At 32.7% G+C, this 21,786-nt stretch overlaps 3 protein-coding genes across 3 annotated transcripts; 2 read left to right on the top strand and 1 right to left on the bottom strand.

Annotated features, from left to right (window-relative positions):
- The first annotated feature begins 447 nt into the window (after positions 1-447).
- LOC142519824 (RAF-like serine/threonine-protein kinase PRAF) lies at positions 448-2,441 on the top strand. Its single transcript, XM_075622849.1, has 3 exons — positions 448-634; positions 740-1,093; positions 2,283-2,441. The coding sequence occupies exons 1-3, from the start codon at positions 499-501 to the stop codon at positions 2,288-2,290; spliced, it is 498 nt and encodes a 165-aa protein (XP_075478964.1). The 5' UTR covers positions 448-498; the 3' UTR covers positions 2,291-2,441.
- A 539-nt stretch (positions 2,442-2,980) lies between these two features.
- Positions 2,981-5,582, bottom strand: LOC142550813 (uncharacterized). Its single transcript, XM_075659863.1, has 2 exons — positions 5,391-5,582; positions 2,981-3,399 (listed from the first exon to the last, which is right to left on the bottom strand). The coding sequence occupies exons 1-2, from the start codon at positions 5,532-5,534 to the stop codon at positions 3,244-3,246; spliced, it is 300 nt and encodes a 99-aa protein (XP_075515978.1). The 5' UTR covers positions 5,535-5,582; the 3' UTR covers positions 2,981-3,243.
- Positions 5,583-12,403: 6,821 nt separating this feature from the next.
- LOC142550805 (protein argonaute 1B-like) lies at positions 12,404-20,431 on the top strand. The gene is made up of 22 exons (XM_075659859.1): positions 12,404-12,518; positions 13,592-14,263; positions 14,380-14,588; positions 14,698-14,847; positions 14,940-15,073; positions 15,259-15,368; positions 15,947-16,053; positions 16,348-16,486; positions 16,568-16,684; positions 16,915-17,022; positions 17,105-17,176; positions 17,922-18,044; positions 18,119-18,284; positions 18,379-18,638; positions 18,736-18,878; positions 18,964-19,026; positions 19,121-19,184; positions 19,278-19,413; positions 19,515-19,588; positions 19,665-19,759; positions 19,848-19,879; positions 20,008-20,431. The coding sequence occupies exons 2-22, from the start codon at positions 13,604-13,606 to the stop codon at positions 20,214-20,216; spliced, it is 3,171 nt and encodes a 1,056-aa protein (XP_075515974.1). The 5' UTR covers positions 12,404-12,518; positions 13,592-13,603; the 3' UTR covers positions 20,217-20,431.
- Positions 20,432-21,786: the final 1,355 nt, after the last annotated feature.

Raw genomic sequence — 21,786 nt, 5'->3', positions numbered from 1 at the left:
CCTTTGTCCCCAAATTGAAATCATCGCAGCCGATAATTCTAATTTTTGTTTTTTTTCTTGGGAAAAAAGCTACAGTGTTTAAAGCTTTTCAATTCGAATCATACTTTTTTAAGATATTATATCATACACATGTCGATTTACCATAATATATGGTCAAATTTGTAATTCAATATTGTTTAAATTATTTCTAACATTGAATATTAAGATGACCCAATATGAAATAATCCACGGATAATCAATTGTGTCTATAATATAAAAAATAATATTTTTTATTGATAACTCAAATAGAAGATATATAACATAAAATTAACTTATGAAACCATGTGTTCCGTGATAATGAAATTAGACCCGTAGTCTCAATAAATTAAATAATAATAAAAATGGAAAATGTCGTTCGAAATCTCTATAAATAGGCATCGAATTATTTCCTTGTTTTTGCAGTCTTCACTTTTCTGGAATTCTCTGTAACACGAAAACTGAAGCTTTTCGGATTCAGGTATGAACTGCACCACAAGCATCAAGTTTCTCTACAGTTACGGCGGCAAGATAATCCCTGGTTCCTCCGAGACAATGCTGCGCTACATCGGCGGTTACACTCGTGTACTCACCGTCGATTGTTGCGTTAAGTTTTCAGGTGCTTAATTTGATCCTTCTGTCGATATGCTTTTTTTCTGATTCTTTTCACAAAATATACGAACTGTTGAATAGTATTGAGCTGGTTTTTTAAATTAAATAACAGAGTTGATGGTGAAATTCGGTGAATCGTGTGGATCCTCGGTGCGCTTGAAGTGTAAGTTACCGAGCGAGGATTTGGATATTTTGGTTTCTATCGAATCTGATGAAGATCTTCGAAATGTGATCGAAGAGTACGATAGAGTTTCGCCGGAAGTGAAAATCAGAGCCGTGCTTTTCCCGACCGAATCAACTAAGAAAGTCTCCCCTCCGACGTCTCCTATGTCATGTTTCGACTTCCCTGCAGCTCCAAAACCACGCAGGAAAACCACACCAATCTCCGCGTTCCACCGTGCAGCACCGCCGTGCGCGGCTGTGCACCATTTTTCCTCACCAGCGGTCGGTTATCCTATCGCCTCAGGTAAATATCGGGTCCACCGGGGATGGAGCTCACGGCATTTGAACCAAAACCATTGTCATTCTCATTAGTGTACCTGCACAAACGAAGAAAAAGGACGATGTTCCTCGATTCCATTCAGTCCAGTCATGGATACATAACAAGATTTCGAATATATACATGCATATATCAATTTTAATATGCTGCTAACCAATCATGTCATTGTTAAAGTTACAATCATCTATGACGAAATATATCAAAATTATATATATATTTGATGAGTATATCTCAATGATGTATATTGATGAATATCAACTCACTGCACTTGCGGTCATTTGAATGAGCACGACGTGCGAGCAATATATCAAAATTATATATATAAATTTACATGATTTTGCAATTTGAGCTAAGAGGAAGAGTGAATTGCTGTTGGGTGTGTTAATCGGAATATAGGAGTTTTCCACGCGTGCCAATGCATATAACATCTAATATAAGTGCAATTTTTTATTAAATATTTATTTCATTTTAATAATAGTGTTCATTCTATCCTTTTAAATCTAAACATTAATAACTCTTAATTTGTATATTCTTCAATATGATAGAAACTAGATGTCTGATACATTTTTATGACATACCAAACATTAAAAAGAATACTAATGATTATTATTATTATATAAAGAAGAGAATAATGAAGGAGAATACGTATGATATTTAATATGTCCAATTGTTTTTATTGATAATATTTGATTTAACAAAATAATCAAACCATTTTGTATTTGCGTTGGGTTGCTTCCCTAGAGCCATTATGGCACTGAAAATTACCGATATGAAATTGGACTTTATTATGATAATTAACTCACAATTAATTATGGGGATTATTCGTTACTTTGTTACTATTTTTGAAAGACTTCAACTTTCGAAATGCTTTCTTTACTAGAGGAGCTGAACCATGATTCTAAGAAAACGGAGATGAATGGGGAAAAAATTGAGAAAAATGAATTACTTTGATTGATAAGAGAAAAAAAAAAATCCTCTTACAATATTTTTTTTGAATACTATCGTTTTCTGTTATGTGAAAGAAACCATATTTCAAACTACATACTTTGATTATACTGTATTTAAGCGCTTAACGAATATTTACTTTTAATCCACTAACGTATCGAAATTTTATATAAATTTTTAAATAACACTAATATTTGTTTCATGGTGATAGAAATATAACGATGATGTTGATGCATAAACATGCCGAACAAGCTTACAGCTCAAAGCCTAAAGGAATAAAACTTGTGATGAAAGGTAGTGAAGAGCGTTGAGAAGCATAATTTGCGTGACATTGGAAAATCTGTCATAATATGATTTACTTATCGATTATTATCTATATACATACAAGAGTAGGTCTCTTGTGAGACGGTCTCACGAATCTTTATCTGTCAGACGAGTCAACCCTATCGGTATTCACAGTAAAAAGCAATACTCTTAGCATAAAAATTAATATTTTTTCATGGATGACTCAATAACAAATATGTCTCACAAAATACGACCTGTGAGACCGTCTCATACAAGTTTTTACCTACATAGAAAATACATATCTAAATTACTTTTCAATTTTTATTTTTTTTTAAAAAAAAGTTATGGTCATTGCTCAATGAATCTCACGATGTGTTTTATTGTGAAAAATATCACTTCTCTATGTATTGAAATACATTAAATAATAATAATAATAATAAAAAGGGACATTTATAAAATTTGGCAGAGGTGAACAATCCCATGTTAATAGCAGTACACGAACCTATATTCGCTATTTCTGTTACATTTTATTTAAAATTTAATTGAGAGTTATCGACACATTGGAAGCCGCGTGTTTAATTCTACTCTCGTGCTCTTTCTTTCGACTATTAACTCACACTTGCCTAAAAATGAACGGCATGACTCCCATGAATAGTTTTATTAGTGTGGGGAGTCCAATTATCTCGACGTTCTAAAAGAGAAGGAAATGGCCCCTATGGTCACATTTTATGAACAATTCATTCAAAATTCTTGTAAGGGATCCCAGGATATGTCATTGAGTTCTTGCGTACAACAACCAAATAAAAACTCTTGTAACAAGATACTGAAGATAAAGAATTCTCGTACTTCCACAATAGAATGCAGGGGTTGCAAACTTACCACACCTTTCAACGAGTTTCCTGATCGAATTCATCGCCTTCCGACTCCTCGGCATTGTCAGCATCATCGTCATCTGCGTCATTGTCAACATCTTCTTTATCATTATCAGCTGTGGCCTTCCCTATGATGATTACGTTGCCACACGCCTTTCTAATTTCATTACACTGCAGATATAAATGAAAGACAATTCAGTCATGAGAAAGAAAAGTTGGTATGATTTGAGAAGGTGCAGCACACATGCAAGTAAAAATAAAAATAATGGCAAGTATACGTTGTATAACGGGTTAAAGCCACCCCAGGCACCGTCTGTAATTTAACGGGACGACGACTTCAAAACTTTTGGAGCATAAAAAGTTGTTTAGGTTATCTGGAAACTTCTCAAGCACTGGCCTTCAATGTGGTAGTTCTTTTAAAAACTTTTGGGTGACTAGAGGCTTCTCAAGCCTTGTTGGATTTCATTGTGGTAGTTCTTTTACATACTAAGACACTATTTGGTGCAAATGAAAAGAATTTGCATCCTTATTTCATCAGTCGTATTGCTCCAGTTCTACAATTATTGAAATTGAAAATAATTTTGTATCCATATCTTCGAATTTAATATCCTCATATCATAGATCCTCTTATCTCATTCCACGGGCAAGCGGTGCCTGAATATAAGGTACATCAAGTTTAAAGAAAACTAGTCAGACCCGTTCTCCTCGTAAACAAGAACTTTCTGATAGAAGAATTTAGCTTATATTCTTTTACCAGTTAATCACATCGTTGTCAAAACTAACATCAAAGAATTCCAAAAGCATCTTGTATTCTTATATTCGATTTTCTCAAAACTTTTTATGAAGCTCCATGTATATATGTTGCGAGTTCTGTGAACCATGAGCAAATTATTAAAACTTAACACTTAAGTTGAAGCTTTACTCAACATCTAAGCCTATTACATCCACCATAGATCATTAGTACATTACAGATGCCTCGAAATTAAATTAAAGATTAGAAGTTCATCGACCAGGTTATCCCCGTGAGTACCAAATCAAAGAAATTGGCCGAGATTTCTTTATTTTTTCTGGAATGTATGGGGATTTGAAGTTTGAATAATCACATTCCCATTTTATCTAATAACCATAACCACAACATTTAAATTGTCATCCAAACTCGTGCCTCATATATATAACCATTGGAAACCATGAACTTGATTTCTAAATCAGAAGGTCGCTGATGTTATACTTCTCCTAACACGTTTCTTTACTCATTTTGTTTACTAGGAATGTTATATTTGTGGTTGCATATCATTGTCACTCCGGCATCGCACCGAACTTCTCAGTGTCAGCTATCCACTCTTTCATCTAAATACCTCTCTGTTAAAAGGAGAACATAGTAATCCCCAGATCACTGATATACAATGTGATCAAATAATATAATGCATTCAGATTAACACTTTAATGCCGAAGACAGCAGCATTGAAACCTCCTAATCCAATTCTTAAGCAGTTGGAGTGGGTCAACTCTGCCGAAAACATTTAGCATCTAATAGTCCACTAAATTATTGCTTAATGAATCGTTACTATTTGTGCAGTTTTACATGAAGCCCCGTTAATAGAAGTTACTGGCATTTCGAAGCTTTTCGACCTTGTGATGCCTGTCAGTTGGCCACGACTGCTTTCTCCGTTTTGTCCACAAATACTCGAGACATGATAGATAAGATTAGATCACTGTATGCAGTGGTTGTTCACTTCATTTGGATGATACACTCACAAGGACAATCAGTCAATCATACTAGCAGAACACAGGTGAATTGCTTAAATTAAGCAACCAAATTCAGATCCCACATTCATGGCAAACCCAAATCCATAATAACTATTGTTTCATATTATTAAACGTTAAATTATACACACAAATAAAGGGAGCAACCAAAAAAACTATGGGTCTTTTATCTCAAAAAGCCTAACTGAATTGCGAACCCTTCAAACCAAAACGCGCAGAATTACATTCAAATAAATAATAATAATAGATCCAGTCATCCAACCCATATCGTCAACTTTAATTTAAGAGAAACAAATGCCCAAACATAAACGAAAACTTATCGAAAATGTCAACACTTGAGCTTGAAACTACCAGGTAGCATATAAAATCAATAAAATTAGGAAAAAAAATAAACGGACCTTGTCTTCGTACTCGGATTCTTCCATGGCGAGAAGGAGCTCGTCGTTTTGGGGGTGAGGCCACTGAGCAGGGAGCAGGTACGAAGTCGGAATGATCCGGGTGGACCATGGATATTGAGCCATAAACGCCGGGAATTGCTGCATTTCCACAAATTCGAACTGTATCAGGCGTACAAGAATTCTGAATTCTAATCTTCTTGCCTGTCCAGTTTGGTGAGTTATATTATTTATATAATATTTATCCATATTTTTATTCATGATGATATATTATATTATTTATTTATTCATCAGTTATTTATTTTACATCAATCAACTTATTAATCATATATCTCGTGTCAATCAAATCATTTTAATTAAAATTATAATATTATCTTTAATTAAAAATATTATAAATGTTTTATTAATATTTTTAAAAAGATAAAACAGTATATCGCATTATCTCAAATTTAATTCAAATTAATCGATCAAATCAAACATTATATTAACTATCATTTTATGTATTTTATTATTAAAAATATTACTTATCTTCATACTATTTGTCTCATATCACGAACCAAACAGTATCTTAAATCATAATGGAATCAGTGCTCAGCTCAATAACCGAATGATATAAATAAATAAATATATATATGTATATTATGAAAACTCGGACTAGTTATTTTTCGATGTCGACCGAATAAAAAACTAATATTCTCTCTTTATGATTCATAAAAATAATAATGGTGTTATATTTTTGGGAAAATACTAAGGCGTGTACTAAGAAATCAAAATTAGTTATCTTAGGAGGTTTAAAATATGGTAGTATAGATAGATTTAGAAATGTATAATCTATTTTTACATTTTTTAAGAAATGATTATTAGATATATTTTTATTTTGTATTTTCAAGTTTATCAATAAGATATAGTCCTACTAATATAGATGACATGTCCACAAAAATGAATTTGCGTAGCTACAAACTAAAAAAATATATAAAAATATAATAATCAAAATTAGTTAAAAATAAATATTTGAAACAATCCATCGTTAGGGATTGGAATATTCGGAGAGATCATAATGCATTGTTTGGAAAATATTTATAAAATGTTTTTATAAAAGTATATTTTACAAAAAAATTATAAAAATAAATGTGTGTTTGGACAACTACTCTAAAAAAATGTTTTTACAATTACAATGTGTTTATTTATTCTAGAAACATCAAAAAACATATCTAAATTATTATTTAAAAATATACTTGGAAACAATTTTTTTAATTGATTTTCATAGATATGGTCGATCTTTCTCATTGAAATAAATTTATGAGACCATATTATAAGAAATTTACAGATGATTGAAAAAAAAAATTCACCGAAGAGTGGATTTAATAAAAAAAAATGCATTCACTGAATAATAATAATAATAAAAAATAATAATAAATAATAATAATAAAGGTCAGTATTTTATGAATCCATCACCTGGATTGATCAATGATTCTTTATGGTCAGATGGATTTATTTTTCGTTCCGGCCCAATACAAAGCCCAAATATGGCCCACGAAGCTCTTTTTTTTAAGACATGATTTCACAATCTCAAACAATTAAAACAAAAAATGTTATACACACACACACACACTAATCGCATGAGATCATTGGTTGCCAACGAATCATAGCATGCTATTTTGGGGTAAAAATAATGGTGGTGTTAGTACATATACATGTCTCCAAATAATGGTGTTGTCGGAGACGAGTATTTTGGGTGTATTTTAAAGATAATAGGTGGTTACTATAAGCGCACAGTGTATTGTGTGTGTTAAATAAGAGTAGGTAGGTCTCTTGTGAGACGGTCTCACGAATCTTTATCTGTGAGACGGGTCAATCCTACCGATATTCACAATAAAAAGTAACACTCTTAGTATAAAAAGTAATATTTTTTAGTTGATGACCCGAATAAGATATATGTCTCACAAAATACGACCCTGTGAGACCTGTCTCATACAAGTTTTAGTCGTTAAATTATCATTCCAAACACCGCAAGAAAGGATAGAACAAAAATCAATAATAAAAATACATTGAAAATACAGTGAATTAGAAAATAGACCCACACGTATATCAAAAATTCCTTCAAACAACTGAATTAAACATAAACATAACAAAAAATAATCAAAGTCGAATATAAATTTCGACGATGGACAAATCAAAGTTCAAACATTTTTTCCCCAAATTCTTAATAACACAGTAAAGATATTTAATAATATAATATAAAACATTATTTCCCCTATGTGTTTTTTTAATGATAATGTAGTATATGACAATATTAATCGTTATCTTTCTATGTATATTAAGTAAATTTTCGAGTTAACACAATAGTTTGCAAACTACATTAGTCAAATATTCAGTACAGTATTTTAATCTAACTAGTGAGATAGTTTAAAAATCATTAAATAATCGGTCGCTAGCATCCCACCGTCTTTATTTCAATTTACATGCCTCCGTAGTCCGTAGAATGTATTGCCACGGCGGAGTTGAACGTGAATAAAGATATGCAATTCTCTTTTTATTCTATTTTTTTTTTTACAAAAAATAATAATTTCAACTTACGGTTATATTATTGAACTGGTAGAAAATTACAATGATAATAATTTAATTTCTTTTCGGTTACAACTCCCCTATTGTGGTGGCCTCCCACTTCAATGTCAGGTTTTATATCTCTCAACTGAAAAATAAATGTCATAGTTTGGCTACATCGAAATAGCATGAGCAAATATACCATCTAACACACTCACGAAAATCCAAAAGAGTGTGTTGCATAGATGGTTTTTATATTTTAAAAAATCATATTTCATAGAGGTGATAATGAATTTGATTTTCCCAAAACGAATGATCATCCTTACCTATTGATGTGCAATAATTTTCTCTCATGAATAAAGCAAACGAATCATGAAGCTTGAGCTGTTGTGCAGTTTAAGAGATTTGAGTTGCACAGTTATCATCACTTATAGCTTTTGGTAAAGCGACGAGCGTTCGGTCATGAAATTGGTATCAAAGTAAAGATCATGAGTTCGATTATGATTGATGCAGAGAAATGTGTGTGTGTCAGCTCGTGACTCTCCCGCTATGTATATATGTGTGTGTCTTGTGAAACGGTCTCATGAATTTTTATCTGTGAGACGGGTCAACCCTACCGATATTCACAATAAAAAGTAATATTTTTTAATGGATGACCCAAATAAGATATCGGTTTCACAAAATACGACCCGTGATAACGTCTCACACAAGTTTTTGTCTATATATATATATATATATATATATATAATCAAAGTTGTGTGTGAAATTAGTAAAATTCCATCAAAATGCATTTCCAAAAAAGTGAAATAATAGTGTAACACATATTAAAAAATAAATACATAATTAAATCTGAAGTCATTTCGATTTTTTTTATTCGAATTTAAATATGATTCCATAGAAATAAATATATGTATTTGTTACATCATTTAATTTTTAATTTTGATTATGATTTTGAATTTTGTGTAACTTTTAAATATTAAATTATGCATACTCTCTAAAATATAAAATTTTATTTACTAGTATATTTTCCAACTTTTAGTAAATAGTATCATCGTGAATTTTATTATATTGAGATATAATAATTGAGGACAAAAACTTGTGTGAGACGATCTCACATGTCGTATTTTGTGAGACGGATCTTTTATTTTGATTCAGCCATAAAAAATTATTACTTTTTATGCTAAGAATATTACTTTTTATTGTGAATATCGGTAGGGTTGACCCGTCTCACAAATAAAGATTCGCGAGATCGTCTCACAAGAGACCTACTCATCATTTTGCTACAATAGCTCGTTATTGAAGAATTAAATCAAGTTTGTTTGAACGAGTAAAAAACATTATCAGAATCGAGTAAAATAAATCGTGCATCACACACGTATGATACTAATACGAATAAAAAAGATTTGTATTTTAAATTTAGTAAAATATCGTCAAAATGCATTTGTTATAAAATAATTATATCATGTAAGTATCTGCGTGATGTATTAAAAGTTTAGTAAAAAATATAAATAATATGTTATTAAATGAGAAGTTTTCTCTGGTTTATTTTTTCTTCTGAAATTCAAATTTGATTACGACGTACATTCAAAATATAAGCAATATTTAAATATCTATTTATTCTATTCGATTAAGTTTTTGAGTTTTATGTTACTTTTATATAATAAGTTTTTATTACTCTCTAAAATATTAATTAAAAGACAATTTTTTTTTACATAATATTACCTTTTACAACTTTTTAATGAACAATGTCATCGTGATTTTTTTATAAATTGTCTATTCATAAAATGATATTATTATTATTATCCATCTTAATATGAACTTTAATATTAATACTTTTTATCATGTTCAAAAAACAATAAAAAATGTTAATCAATATTTATTCATAGAATAGATAACAATGATTTTTAAAATTTTTAATTAATAACAATTTCACTCAATTAATATATCGAATGCAATGGTAAAAAAAACATTTTTGACGGTATGAAATTGCTATTATCATTTGAATGTTATCTCAAATGATATAAAAATGTTCACATTTTTTTATAATAATATTTAAATATTGAATACGTTGACTACATAATATAAAAAAATTAAGGTGATTATTCAAAAGCTAATAATTAGTTACAAAAATTATATTTCGTGCAAAAGACGAAGATATATTAGTTTGGATAATATAAGGGATTTTAAATAATTATTTTTATTTCAAATCAATTAGATAAAATTAATTTAAGAACTCCATTGGTTTTAACTCAACTCAAATCTTTTGATCTAAATATAATCTTATCGATTATTTTTGCTGAAAGATGCGATAGATGGTAATGTATTACTAAATTACTAAGATTTTATCATATATTATACTAGTATACATCTTGATTTTCGTGTTACGTACATAATTAAACATATATTTTTAGTTAATTATATATATATATATATATATATATATATATATATATATTATATTAAGATTGAGCACATGATAGTAACTATCTAGGAGAACACCAATTTTTTCTTCCAATTTTACCCTTATATGATACTAATATTACGCTTTTGTTATTTTGTTTTTTTTGTTTTTTAATTTCAACACATACTTTTATTTTTATTTTTTTTAATAATTCAAATATCAATTTAATTACTCCATAAATTTTCAAATTACACTTTTTTAACAAGAAGCAACACATCTGGAAATATTATATATATTTTGTTAAAACAGATGGGAGTACGTCTTGTCTTGCTTTGTTTTTATTCGTAATAAATAAATTGTATGTGTAAATAAAATATTTACTGAGTCAAACACATAACATCACACATTAGAATTATAAATAAGTTACTAAAAATAACTTATTTATTTAATAAATATGGGTCGATTTGTAAAAAATAGAGAAAAACAATACTAAATATAGATAATGAACGATATAGTTGAGATATATAAAAAAATATAACCTTCATATTTGAGATGGAAGGAGTACATCTATACTTACGTATAGTTTGATCCACTTGATAAAAGAGTGATTGATAAATAATAATCATTATATTATTATGGGTCCGCGATAAATAATTTTATACAAGGATAAAATATTTTTTTATGAGATGTGATAATTTTAATTTAATGATAAAAAACACCACAAATGACTTAATTGCCCTCAATATATAAAATCTAAAATATTCTATATATATATCATTATTTCCAATAAAAAATATGATATTTTCCTATTTTTGCCATATATCAATATTTGGTTTTTTTTAAAAAGAGACATCTAGCTAAATTTATCAAATTTGACTATTCATAATGAATATTTTATCTATCTTCCACAATTGAATATTTTATATAATATAATTATAATAAGTGTACATTAATTTTAATTAATTCATAAACTCTATCTAATACATAACTTGATATGAAATATATTTAGTGCTTTTTATGTTAAATAATATTAATAAAATTTTAATAAACTTATAATTTTTACTCCAGGTTATGATATATATAATTTTTTTACTTTCAAAATTATAATGACCACAAGTTTTATGCTTTTGAATTTTAAAAAAATATTTTAAAATTTGAAGTATTGCATAAATCTGTCTTGTTTATATTGAATTAGATTTGGACAATCTAATTCTGAAAATATTTAAAAAATATTTATAAATTCTGAAAATAACTCAAGCAACAACTTTGAAATTAAAAATTTAAATTAATTTTGTTCTAACAATGTTGGGTACAATAATTGTCCCTGCTTGGTAGAGCGATCGAACCGTGGTGCTTGAGCTGTTGTGCAATTTAAAAGATTTGAGTTGCACCATTACTACTAGCTATAGCTTTTAGTAAAGCGGCAAGCGCACGGTCCTACAATTGGTATCAGAGCCAAGATCACGGGTTCGATTCTCATTGATTGCAAGGAGTTCAATTATTGGGAGGGAGATTGTTGGGTACAATAATTGTCCCTGCTTGGTAGAGCGATCGAACCGTGGTGCTTGAGCTCTTGTGCGATTTAAAAGATTTGAGTTGCACCATTACTACTAGCTATAGCTTTTAGTAAAGCGGCAAGCGCTCGGTCCTACATGCAATCTAATATATAAATTTAATCATTGTTATTAAAATCATACCAAATATTAAATATAATATCCTACATCTTATTTATCCTTAACTTATCATTATATTATATATCACATATTTATCCTATCATATATACCAAATTATTCATTAGATTTGAATTTAGATACGTTTTTTTAAAAATTAAATAAAATCAACATATTTTAGGTAAAAATTTATTTAGAAAATAAAATTATATTTAAAGATCCAAACCTCTGAGATGTAACGAGCCTACAACATAAAAACCATATTGGGGCCCATCGAACAGCCAGGGGCTGAGTTGTCATTACAGGACAGACGTAAAGCATCATGTGAATGGCATTTTCGTTGTTTACTCACAAAACAGGGTCAGTGTTGTACCCATCGTGGTCCTTTATTATCATCCTCCACCTCTTTTTATGTTTTGAGTCAGTCTACGGTTCGTCCCTTGGTCGTTTGGAGTATTTCTCCGAGTGATTTTGGCGTGCACGAGTGTTTTCAGCGGTTGCTAAGGCGGATTTGAGGTTGAAAAAAATGCGTGGTTTTGAAGATTTGTTCGTCTTAGATGGATTATTTTTTTCCCCGGTTGTTAGGTTTTGCGTTGTTTAGAGAGTAGATCTGGTGGGATCTGAGTTTATTTTCCGATTGACTGTGTTTTTTCTATGATTGTTCGTGGGTTTATTTGACGTTTGATTGAGGCTTTTTGTTTTAATTTACGGAATCTGTTTTAATCATGCTTTAGGGTAAAGTGACCTTGAGTTAGGGTTTTTACAGATTTTAATGTTTTGCTGTGTTCTTGTGCATCAGTTGCTAGTGTTTTGGATTGCTCCTGTACTTTTAAGGGCATGTCTGCGTTTGATTTTTGTCTTTTTTGTGTGTTTTTCAACCCTTTGAATGCATCTTGGTGTGTGTTTTTTTTTAAATTTGTTTATTCTCTTCACCCATTTAGGCGTTTAATAATTAATAATAATAAGTACTAATACTGTTGTCTTTATTTTTCTTTTTATTTTTGTTAAAACATCCTATTTGTGCCGAGAGTAACCGTAGTTAAGTGTCAACTAAATCAAATCACCTGTCCACAGTTGTAAGAAGAACGTCCGATTTATTCACTGAGTTGATGCTTACCTCTGTGGCTGCGGTTTCAATTTGATTAAATATGGTTTTAAAACGCTTGTTAGTTTTAGTCTCGAGTTACTATTTTCATGTCATGGAGATATAATTTTGGAACCGTTCTAACAAACGTTTTCTACTTTGTTGCCTTCTTATGACCGACAACGGCAGTCTTGTATGGATTTTCTGGTGTGGAGTAATCAAATACTTGAATGAAGATACACTTCTAACATTTTTACTCACGCTATTCTGTTATTGGGTCCAAATTAGAATGAAGGCCATTCCTTATATTTTAAGCAGTTTAATGTAGCTTCGAAGTTGTTTTTTGTTGGATTTAAGGCCTGTTTTGATTGTGACTTTTGTTTAATCTGTGTTTGTGAGCTTGCTATTGTTAATTTTGGGTCATAATTCCTTCATTTTGTTTGCTTCTCACTTGTTTTCTTTTAGTTATTATTAAACAATTCTCATCTCAACAATTTCCGTTTAGGCGGTTGCTACCATGGTGAGAAAGAGGCGAACTGACCTTCCTGGGGCGGGTGAGACCTCCGAGCCTCGGGAATCTGGTGAAGGACGGGGTGCAGTCCAACGACCACCAGCACAGCAGCAAGGAGGATATCAGGGAGGAGGAAGAGGCTTTGTTCAACCGCGAGGAGGTTATGGTGGTCGAGGTAGCAGAATGCCTCCACAGCAGCAGTATCATGGTGGGCCTCCCGAATATCAGCAGGGTCGGGGTGATCAGCAATATCAACGAGAAGGGTCACAGTCTCAAAGCCGCGGTGGATATATAGCGGGTCGTGGTTCTGGGGCACCTTCCGTGGGTGAGCCATCTAGTCCACCAGCTCCCGAGCTGCACCAAGCTACCCATTCTCCATATCAAGCCCCAATGATTTCTGAGCCTATTCCATATGGAATGCCGACCCCTGGAGGTGCTAGCTCCTCTTCTGAGTCACCTGATCCGACTACTTTGGAACTCCCCGGGCAATTTCAGTCTCTTTCTGTCCAGTCTGAACATCCTACAAGCCAAGAAATGCAGCCAGCTTCAAGCAAGGCCATGAGGTTCCCCCTGAGGCCAGGCAAGGGTAGTTATGGTTTCAAGTGTATTGTGAAGGCTAACCACTTCTTCGCTGAGCTTCCAGATAAAGACCTTCACCAATATGATGTGAGTTTTTTGAATTAAGCCACCAGCTACTTGATTTTTTTGTTCTCCTTTTGGATATGTGAGTTGTTTGTACTTCAATCTATTTCCCTATGTAAGTATTTATTTTCCTGTCATAGGTGTCAATTTCACCTGAAGTCACTTCCCGTGGTTTTAATCTTGCTGTGATGGAGCAGTTGGTGAAGCTGTATCGGGAATCTCACCTAGGAAAGAGACTTCCCGCATATGATGGAAGAAAGAGTCTTTACACTGCTGGGCCTCTTCCTTTTACTTCGAAGGAGTTCAAAATCACCCTCGCTGATGAAGGCGATGGTCCAGGCAGTGCCAGGTTTTTTCATTTTCACTTGATTTGAGTAGATGTGGCCGACGTTTTTTGCATGCAACCTTTTGTCCTTTAAAACCTTTGTTTAATAGTCCTCTTGTTAATATTGTTGAAGGCGAGAAAGGTTGTTTACCGTGGTGATCAAGTTTGCTGCACGCGCCGACTTGCATCATTTAGGCATGTTTTTACAGGGAAGGCAAGCCGATGCACCTCAAGAAGCTCTTCAGGTTCTGGATATTGTTCTTCGGGAACTGCCCACCTCTCGGTATTTTTTAAAGTTCTTTTCTATCATAATAATTCATTTAATAATTTTTACTTTTTATTATTCCATTGTGCTGATATTGCTTTGAATTGTAGGTATTCTCCTGTAGGCCGATCTTTCTATTCCCCTGATTTAGGCAGAAGGCAACCTTTGGGTGAAGGGCTAGAAAGCTGGCGTGGTTTCTACCAAAGTATTCGTCCCACTCAGATGGGACTGTCACTTAATATAGGTGAGCAAGTTTATTATTTGGTATGAGAAATTGTACCTTTTCAATTGTTTTTGGCAAGACCGAGTCTAATATATTTAACAATGATTTATCCTGCTCAAATCAAATTTATTTTTAGTGCATGACTTTTAAATTCTCATACCTTAAAATGTCTTTATTAACTACAAAGATTTCCTTTGATTGCGCAGATATGTCATCAACTGCTTTTATTGAACCACTACCAGTGATAGATTTTGTCGCCCAGCTTCTGAACATGGACGTTTATGCTAGACCATTGTCTGACTCTGACCGTGTGAAGGTTTTCTCGTGCACCTCCTTTTGCTACTTGGTTGTATATTACCCTAACATCTTTGCAGCTTTGGTGTTGATACCCCCCCTCTGTTTTAATCATAAGATTAAGAAATTAAGTTCACTTATAACTTTAAAATTAAAATCCACGTACGAGATATGGCAGCCTTCGAAACATTCTTGCGGGAAAACAAATTAACTGAATTACGATACCTAACCTCAACACGGCTAGATCATAGAGTCATGGATTAATCCACCATATGTATCCCGTTATTAAAGGTGGAATTCTCTTTTTCCATTTTAATATTTTCCCACTTGAAGTTTATGCTCATGCCATCTTCTTTCTTCGAATCCATGAATTTTTGCGGTAATACCTAAATACAGAGTGCTTGACCTGTGGTTAATGATTTTGACTGCCATGGATCAGCAACAATTTGGTTCATATTCCAATTTACATGTTTATTATTATTTTCTTTAATAACACCTCACCACTCTCAAGAACCAACTTGGGTCTTTAAAATCTTGTTCATGTTTCATGGGGTGGTGTAAATCTTACTGTGGCCTATGTGTTATCAATAATTGTTACAGATAAAGAAAGCACTAAGAGGAGTAAAGGTGGAAGTCACTCATCGAGGAAATATGCGCAGGAAGTACCGCATCTCTGGGTTGACATCGCAAGCAACACGGGAACTAACGTAAGGATCTTATTTGAACGTGTAACTTTTTGAATTTTAAATATTTGAATCTCTGCTCTGGGCTGCAGCCAGTCTATTTTTGAACTTTTGTGTTTATTAGTTTTGTCTAGCCTTTAGCTTATGAGTTATGGCTTACGATGCTATTTGGATCCGGTCTTGAAAGTGTTTTATGAGTTCCTCATATATCGGAGGTGTTGTTTTGTATGATACTCGATGCTACCTTCGTATGACTTTGGTTCTTGCTTTGTGTTATCTTATTGGATTTTGTTTGAACTATGACTTTGGTTGTATTAGATTTCCGGTTGATGAAAATGGTACGCTGAAATCCGTGGTTCAATACTTTCAAGAGACTTATGGATTTGTCATTCAGCATACTCAGTGGCCTTGTCTACAAGTTGGAAATACTCAGAGGCCTAATTATTTGCCAATGGAGGTTAGATTACTGTCCCTTTCGATTAGCCGATTTCTTTAGTTATATCATTTCATCGGAGTACTACAATTGTTGATTGACCAGGTGTGTAAGATTGTAGAAGGCCAGCGATATTCTAAGAGGTTGAATGAGAGACAGATTACTGCACTGCTCAAAGTGACATGCCAACGTCCCCAGGAGAGGGAGTCTGACATACTTCAGGTTGTTTTTTGGTATTATGTTGTACCTATTGTGCATGTTGAATTTTTTCCTCCCCCCTTTTATTTATTGATGACGCAATTTTGGTTTTTGAATAATTTGACATGAAAGCGAGGAACTTTGGCACTTCCTGTTTTATATTTATCTTTGTAATATTGCCTATATTAGTTTTTCAATTTTGCTGTTAATAATTCTTGCATGTAATTGTACCCCTTTTTTTCGTTTTCTGTCAGACTGTACGTCATAATGCATATGCTGAAGACCCTTATGCTAAGGAGTTTGGGATTAAAATAAGTGAAAAGCCGGCTCAGGTTGAAGCTCGTGTTTTGCCTGCTCCCCGGGTTAGTAAAATATTTTAAGCTTGTTTTTTTTTTTATTTTTTTTGGCTGTTGGTATCATGTATTTGCTTTGTCACTTTTACAGCTCAAATATCATGATTCGGGTCGGGAGAAGGATTGTCTGCCTGAGGTTGGGCAGTGGAACATGATGAATAAGGTAATTGCTGGCCAAAAATCAGGGACAGAACTAGGACCTAAGTGTTTGGTTTAGAATAGATTTATCCTATGTGAATTTTTGCACGCCACATTAAAGTTTACAAGAGTTCTTGACGAGATCTAGCGTTCCTGTAAAAGTTTCAAAATTAGCTCATATTTTTATGTCTTAAAATTTTATTTTAGCCATGATTCATGTTAGCCAATCTTCTTACACTAAAAAAATCGTTTTCTGGAAGTGTAATGTTTGTAGAATGAAACTAAGCAAGATTTACCAGTTAATGTATCAGGAAGGCATCCTCCCAATTGAGGAAAAAAGAAAATATGTATAGTATTTTTTCGTGTCTAATTAGATTGTTGATGTTAAATTTTATTTCGGCTATATTATCTTGATCAACATTTTAAATCCTGAACATTTTCTCGAGGAATGCAAAATGTAATGCATTACGTAAAATTTGCACATTGCACAAATTTGCAAGGGCGATCTCCCAAAAAATCGTCTTCCAAATGTTAAGAGTAAGATATTCTTTTTCTTTCTGGTCTTAAAACAATTAAAGCTGGGATATGTGCTTTTGGCCTGTATAATGATGGTTACAGTGGTTTATTTTGTACAATATAGTTTATGTTGCATGTCTATCATCTTTGCCCGTGGTAATCCCGTTTTTTGACCGGACATGTATTTCATCAAAGAATTTGTTCATATTGTGTTTTGATCGAGTCACACTTGGCAACTGTTTTGCTTTGTGCAGAGAATGGTGAATGGTGCCACTGTTAACAATTGGATTGGTATTAACTTTGCACGCGGTATAAAAGACACAATGGCTCATAGTTTCTGTCACGAGCTTGCTCAAATGTGCAGCGTTTCTGGAATGGTAAAGATGGATCCTATGACATTGTTGTCCATTGTATAGTTGAAACCTGTGTAACATAATATTTTGTGTTGAAGGTTTTCAATCCTGAACCAGTCTTGCCAGTTATTACTAGTCGTCCTGATCAGGTGGAAAGAGTTTTAAAAACTAGGTTTCATGATGTCATGACAAAACTGCTTCCCCATGGGAAGGAGCTTGACTTGCTAATTGTTATATTGCCAGACAATAATGGTTCTCTTTATGGTAAGAGGTTACAAGTCTCAAAACTCGTAAGCCCCAATTTTTTTCAGGAAGTATTATGTAACTGGGCTTTTGCTTGATTTTTATTTTTCTCCAGGTGACCTGAAGCGGATATGCGAAACAGAACTTGGTATTGTTTCTCAATGCTGTTTGCAGAAACATGTCTACAAGATGAGTAAACAATACCTTGCCAATGTGTCTCTGAAGATAAATGTCAAGGTTGGCGGGAGAAACACTGTATTGCTTGACGCAATTTCTAGACGTATACCCCTTGTCAGTGATCGTCCTACAATCATATTTGGCGCCGACGTTACTCATCCCCATCCAGGAGAGGATTCTAGCCCATCAATTGCTGCTGTTAGACACCCTATTCTTGATTTGAGATTATTATTTGTAGCTCTATTTGGAGATATGACTTGTTAAGCAATATATGTTTACTGGAACTTCTTTTCAGGTTGTTGCTTCCCAGGATTGGCCAGAAGTCACCAAATATGCTGGTTTGGTTTGTGCGCAAGCACATAGGCAAGAGCTTATTCAGGATTTGTATAAAACCTGGCAGGATCCTGCCAAAGGGGTTATGCATGGTGGCATGATCAGGTATGACTTCTGTCGTTCCCTTGTGAATTTTTCTATCTTTTATTCTGATACTGATTATTTGTGGGCCTGCCTGTATGTGATCTAGGGAACTACTGATATCATTCCGTAAAGCAACTGGACAGAAACCACAGCGGATCATTTTCTATAGGTAAGGGGAAAATATCCATTTCAGAGGATGATAAGATCTCTGTCTTATTTGTTTCCTCTATCATTGCTTCTCTTATATGGTTGTCTTGTCACAGGGACGGTGTCAGCGAAGGGCAGTTCTATCAAGTCTTGCTTCATGAACTTGATGCGATCCGCAAGGTTAGCGATTTCTTTGGTGTTTAGGTATTACTTTGGAGCTTATATGTTTTGTGAATTCAATATGATATGTTACTTTGTTTTGGGCTTATTCAGGCATGTGCATCGTTGGAGCCTAACTATCAACCAACGGTCACCTTTGTTGTGGTCCAGAAGCGACACCATACCAGGTTGTTTGCCAATAACCACAATGACAGACGGGCAGTTGATAGGAGTGGAAACATACTCCCTGGTATAGAATGTTAACATGATTTGACGTTTGTAAATTTTATTTTTGATTGACTATTGAAAGGGGTTGTTTTCTTAGTTGAATTGTGTATTTGATTCGCACAGGCACTGTTGTTGACTCAAAGATCTGCCACCCCACCGAGTTTGATTTCTACCTCTGCAGCCATGCCGGGATACAGGTATTTTCACACCTCCATTTAATTTAGAAGTTATTGCCTCTGTTATGCATTATTTATGCAATTGTTCTACTTGCAGGGTACTAGTCGCCCGGCTCATTACCACGTGCTGTGGGATGAAAACAAGTTTACTGCTGATGGTCTTCAGTCTCTCACTAATAACCTTTGTTATACGTACGTGATCATCACTAGATTCACTACCTATATTTTGAGTCGTGGTTAGACGTTTTTTACTTATATATATATATATATATTTTCACAGATATGCAAGATGCACACGCTCTGTTTCAATTGGTACGTTCTTCACCCTCCCTCCCTCCCTCTTAGATCTTGTGTTTCCTTAGCACTACATTGCATGTTGGTTTGTTTGAATCTTTGCTTGATGCTAAAGAAATGCTAAAGAAAGTTCACGTCTCTGGCAGTGCCTCCTGCATACTATGCACATCTTGCTGCTTTTCGGGCTCGTTTCTACATGGAGCCAGAAACATCTGACAGCGGCTCTATGACTAGTGGTATGGCCGCTAGTCGTGGTGGTGGTGCAAGGAGTACAAGGGTTCCCGGGGGCAATGTTGCAGTGAGACCTCTGCCACAGCTTAGAGAGAATGTGAAAAGGGTCATGTTCTATTGTTGATAGGCTTGGCGGACCTATACAAGATTGTTTCGTTGGATATGATTTTATTGTGTTGTGTGAATTGAATACTCTGCTGTGTGGATGACAAATTGGTTATGTCGAAGCTCGTGTGTGCTGACCTCTGTTTGCTTATATTATGTTTTCATGCAGGGTGCTTCACTATATTGATATTGTGACTAAATGGGCTATGTTATGTTTGGTTGATTTTGTGTTGATGGAGCTTGGGTTTATGTTTGCTTTCTTATATTTGTTTAACAATTTGATGAATACGCTACCATTCGATACGGAACAAAGCCTATGTCGATTTGATTATTTTGATATTAGGCTTTGTTTGGTATGGTGGATAAGGTGGGATAACAGATTTTTCTGGGACTAAGTTCATGTTTGGTTATTTTTTTACTCATTCTTTCGATCAACCTATGGCCAGGTGGTATTAAATGTGGTCAATTAAACTCAATTATATCAAGGGTGTGCAAAGTCTTGGTTAAACCGAGAGAATCGACAAAATCTTTTTTTTTTTTTTTGTTGAAAATATCAGTTTAAATGATTTGGTTATTGGTTTGAACTGATATTATATATATATATATATATATATATATGTATATATATATGTATATGTTTATTGTTGAGTCGGACATTTTTCAATTTTTATTTTTATATTTTTTATTGAGATTTAAACATATTAAAAAAGTATTTGACCATTAAGTGTTAAATCATTATAAATATTTTATTTTATTTTTATTTGAGTGTTTGAATTTGATAAAATTAGATGAGGATTTTATTTTTTTAAATATCAATTCGGTTTAATCGATTTTAAGAGTTAAAATCGATAGGTTCGATTGTTTGAATTCGATTGTTTGGTTCGTACCGGTTGCACACCCATATTTATATCCAAGGTCTAAGAATCTAAATTTAAAAAAAATCATTTTATTCCAAAAATATCCCGTCTTGCCCAAAAATGAAAAAAACTGAACGGAGTAAATGTTGGTTAGAGATCTGTAATGGTGGATATTGAAAGGGTAATTTGGCATAATGTGGAAATATTTTAGATTTATAGTAGCTTTCTTGTGAGACGGTCTCACATATCCTTATTTTTGAAACAAGTCAACCATGTCTATATTTACAATAAAAAGTACTAGTTTTGGTATATAAAATAATATTTTTTCAGTGGTACAAAAAATAGAATATCTGTCTCACAAAATTGACTCGTAAATCATATTTTTTTTGTTTTTAATTTATCACATCCACATAAATCGTTACAAACATTATATTATTTTATTATATATATAAAGTTTTTTTATCTACATTTTTTATTACCTTTTACAAATCATTCAATAATTTCATTATTAAAACCAAGTTCAACCAAAATTTTGTATTTCGGATTCTAAAGAAATATTAGTAAATTGGTCAGAATGAGGATCATACAATGCTGATTGGTTCTTCGGGGCCCTTAACTTTTAATCATTATTACAACGTGGTTTGATTAGAATTAATTAATTATAACGAAAAATGAGTAAATATTTTTTTTATAATGAGCTCAAAATATGTCAACTATAATTATAATATTAAA

This window comes from Primulina tabacum, chromosome 1 (assembly GCF_025594145.1).
Source record: "Primulina tabacum isolate GXHZ01 chromosome 1, ASM2559414v2, whole genome shotgun sequence".
Classification (NCBI taxonomy): domain Eukaryota; kingdom Viridiplantae; phylum Streptophyta; class Magnoliopsida; order Lamiales; family Gesneriaceae; genus Primulina; species Primulina tabacum.
This window is presented reverse-complemented; position numbering and strand designations above follow the sequence as displayed.

Bases quoted from the DNA above. Each gene is read 5' to 3' on its own strand.
- LOC142519824 (XM_075622849.1), top strand. From the start codon at position 499: ATGAACTGCACCACAAGCATCAAGTTTCTCTACAGTTACGGCGGCAAG. The intron at 635-739 runs GTGCTTAATTTG...ATTAAATAACAG, and splicing joins TTGTTGCGTTAAGTTTTCAG to AGTTGATGGTGAAATTCGGT.
- LOC142550813 (XM_075659863.1), bottom strand. From the start codon at position 5,534: ATGCAGCAATTCCCGGCGTTTATGGCTCAATATCCATGGTCCACCCGG. The intron at 3,400-5,390 runs GTCCGTTTATTT...TTATATCTGCAG, and splicing joins AATCCGAGTACGAAGACAAG to TGTAATGAAATTAGAAAGGC.
- LOC142550805 (XM_075659859.1), top strand. From the start codon at position 13,604: ATGGTGAGAAAGAGGCGAACTGACCTTCCTGGGGCGGGTGAGACCTCC. The intron at 18,045-18,118 runs GTAAAGATGGAT...TTTGTGTTGAAG, and splicing joins TGTGCAGCGTTTCTGGAATG to GTTTTCAATCCTGAACCAGT. The intron at 19,880-20,007 runs GTACGTTCTTCA...CGTCTCTGGCAG, and splicing joins CACACGCTCTGTTTCAATTG to TGCCTCCTGCATACTATGCA.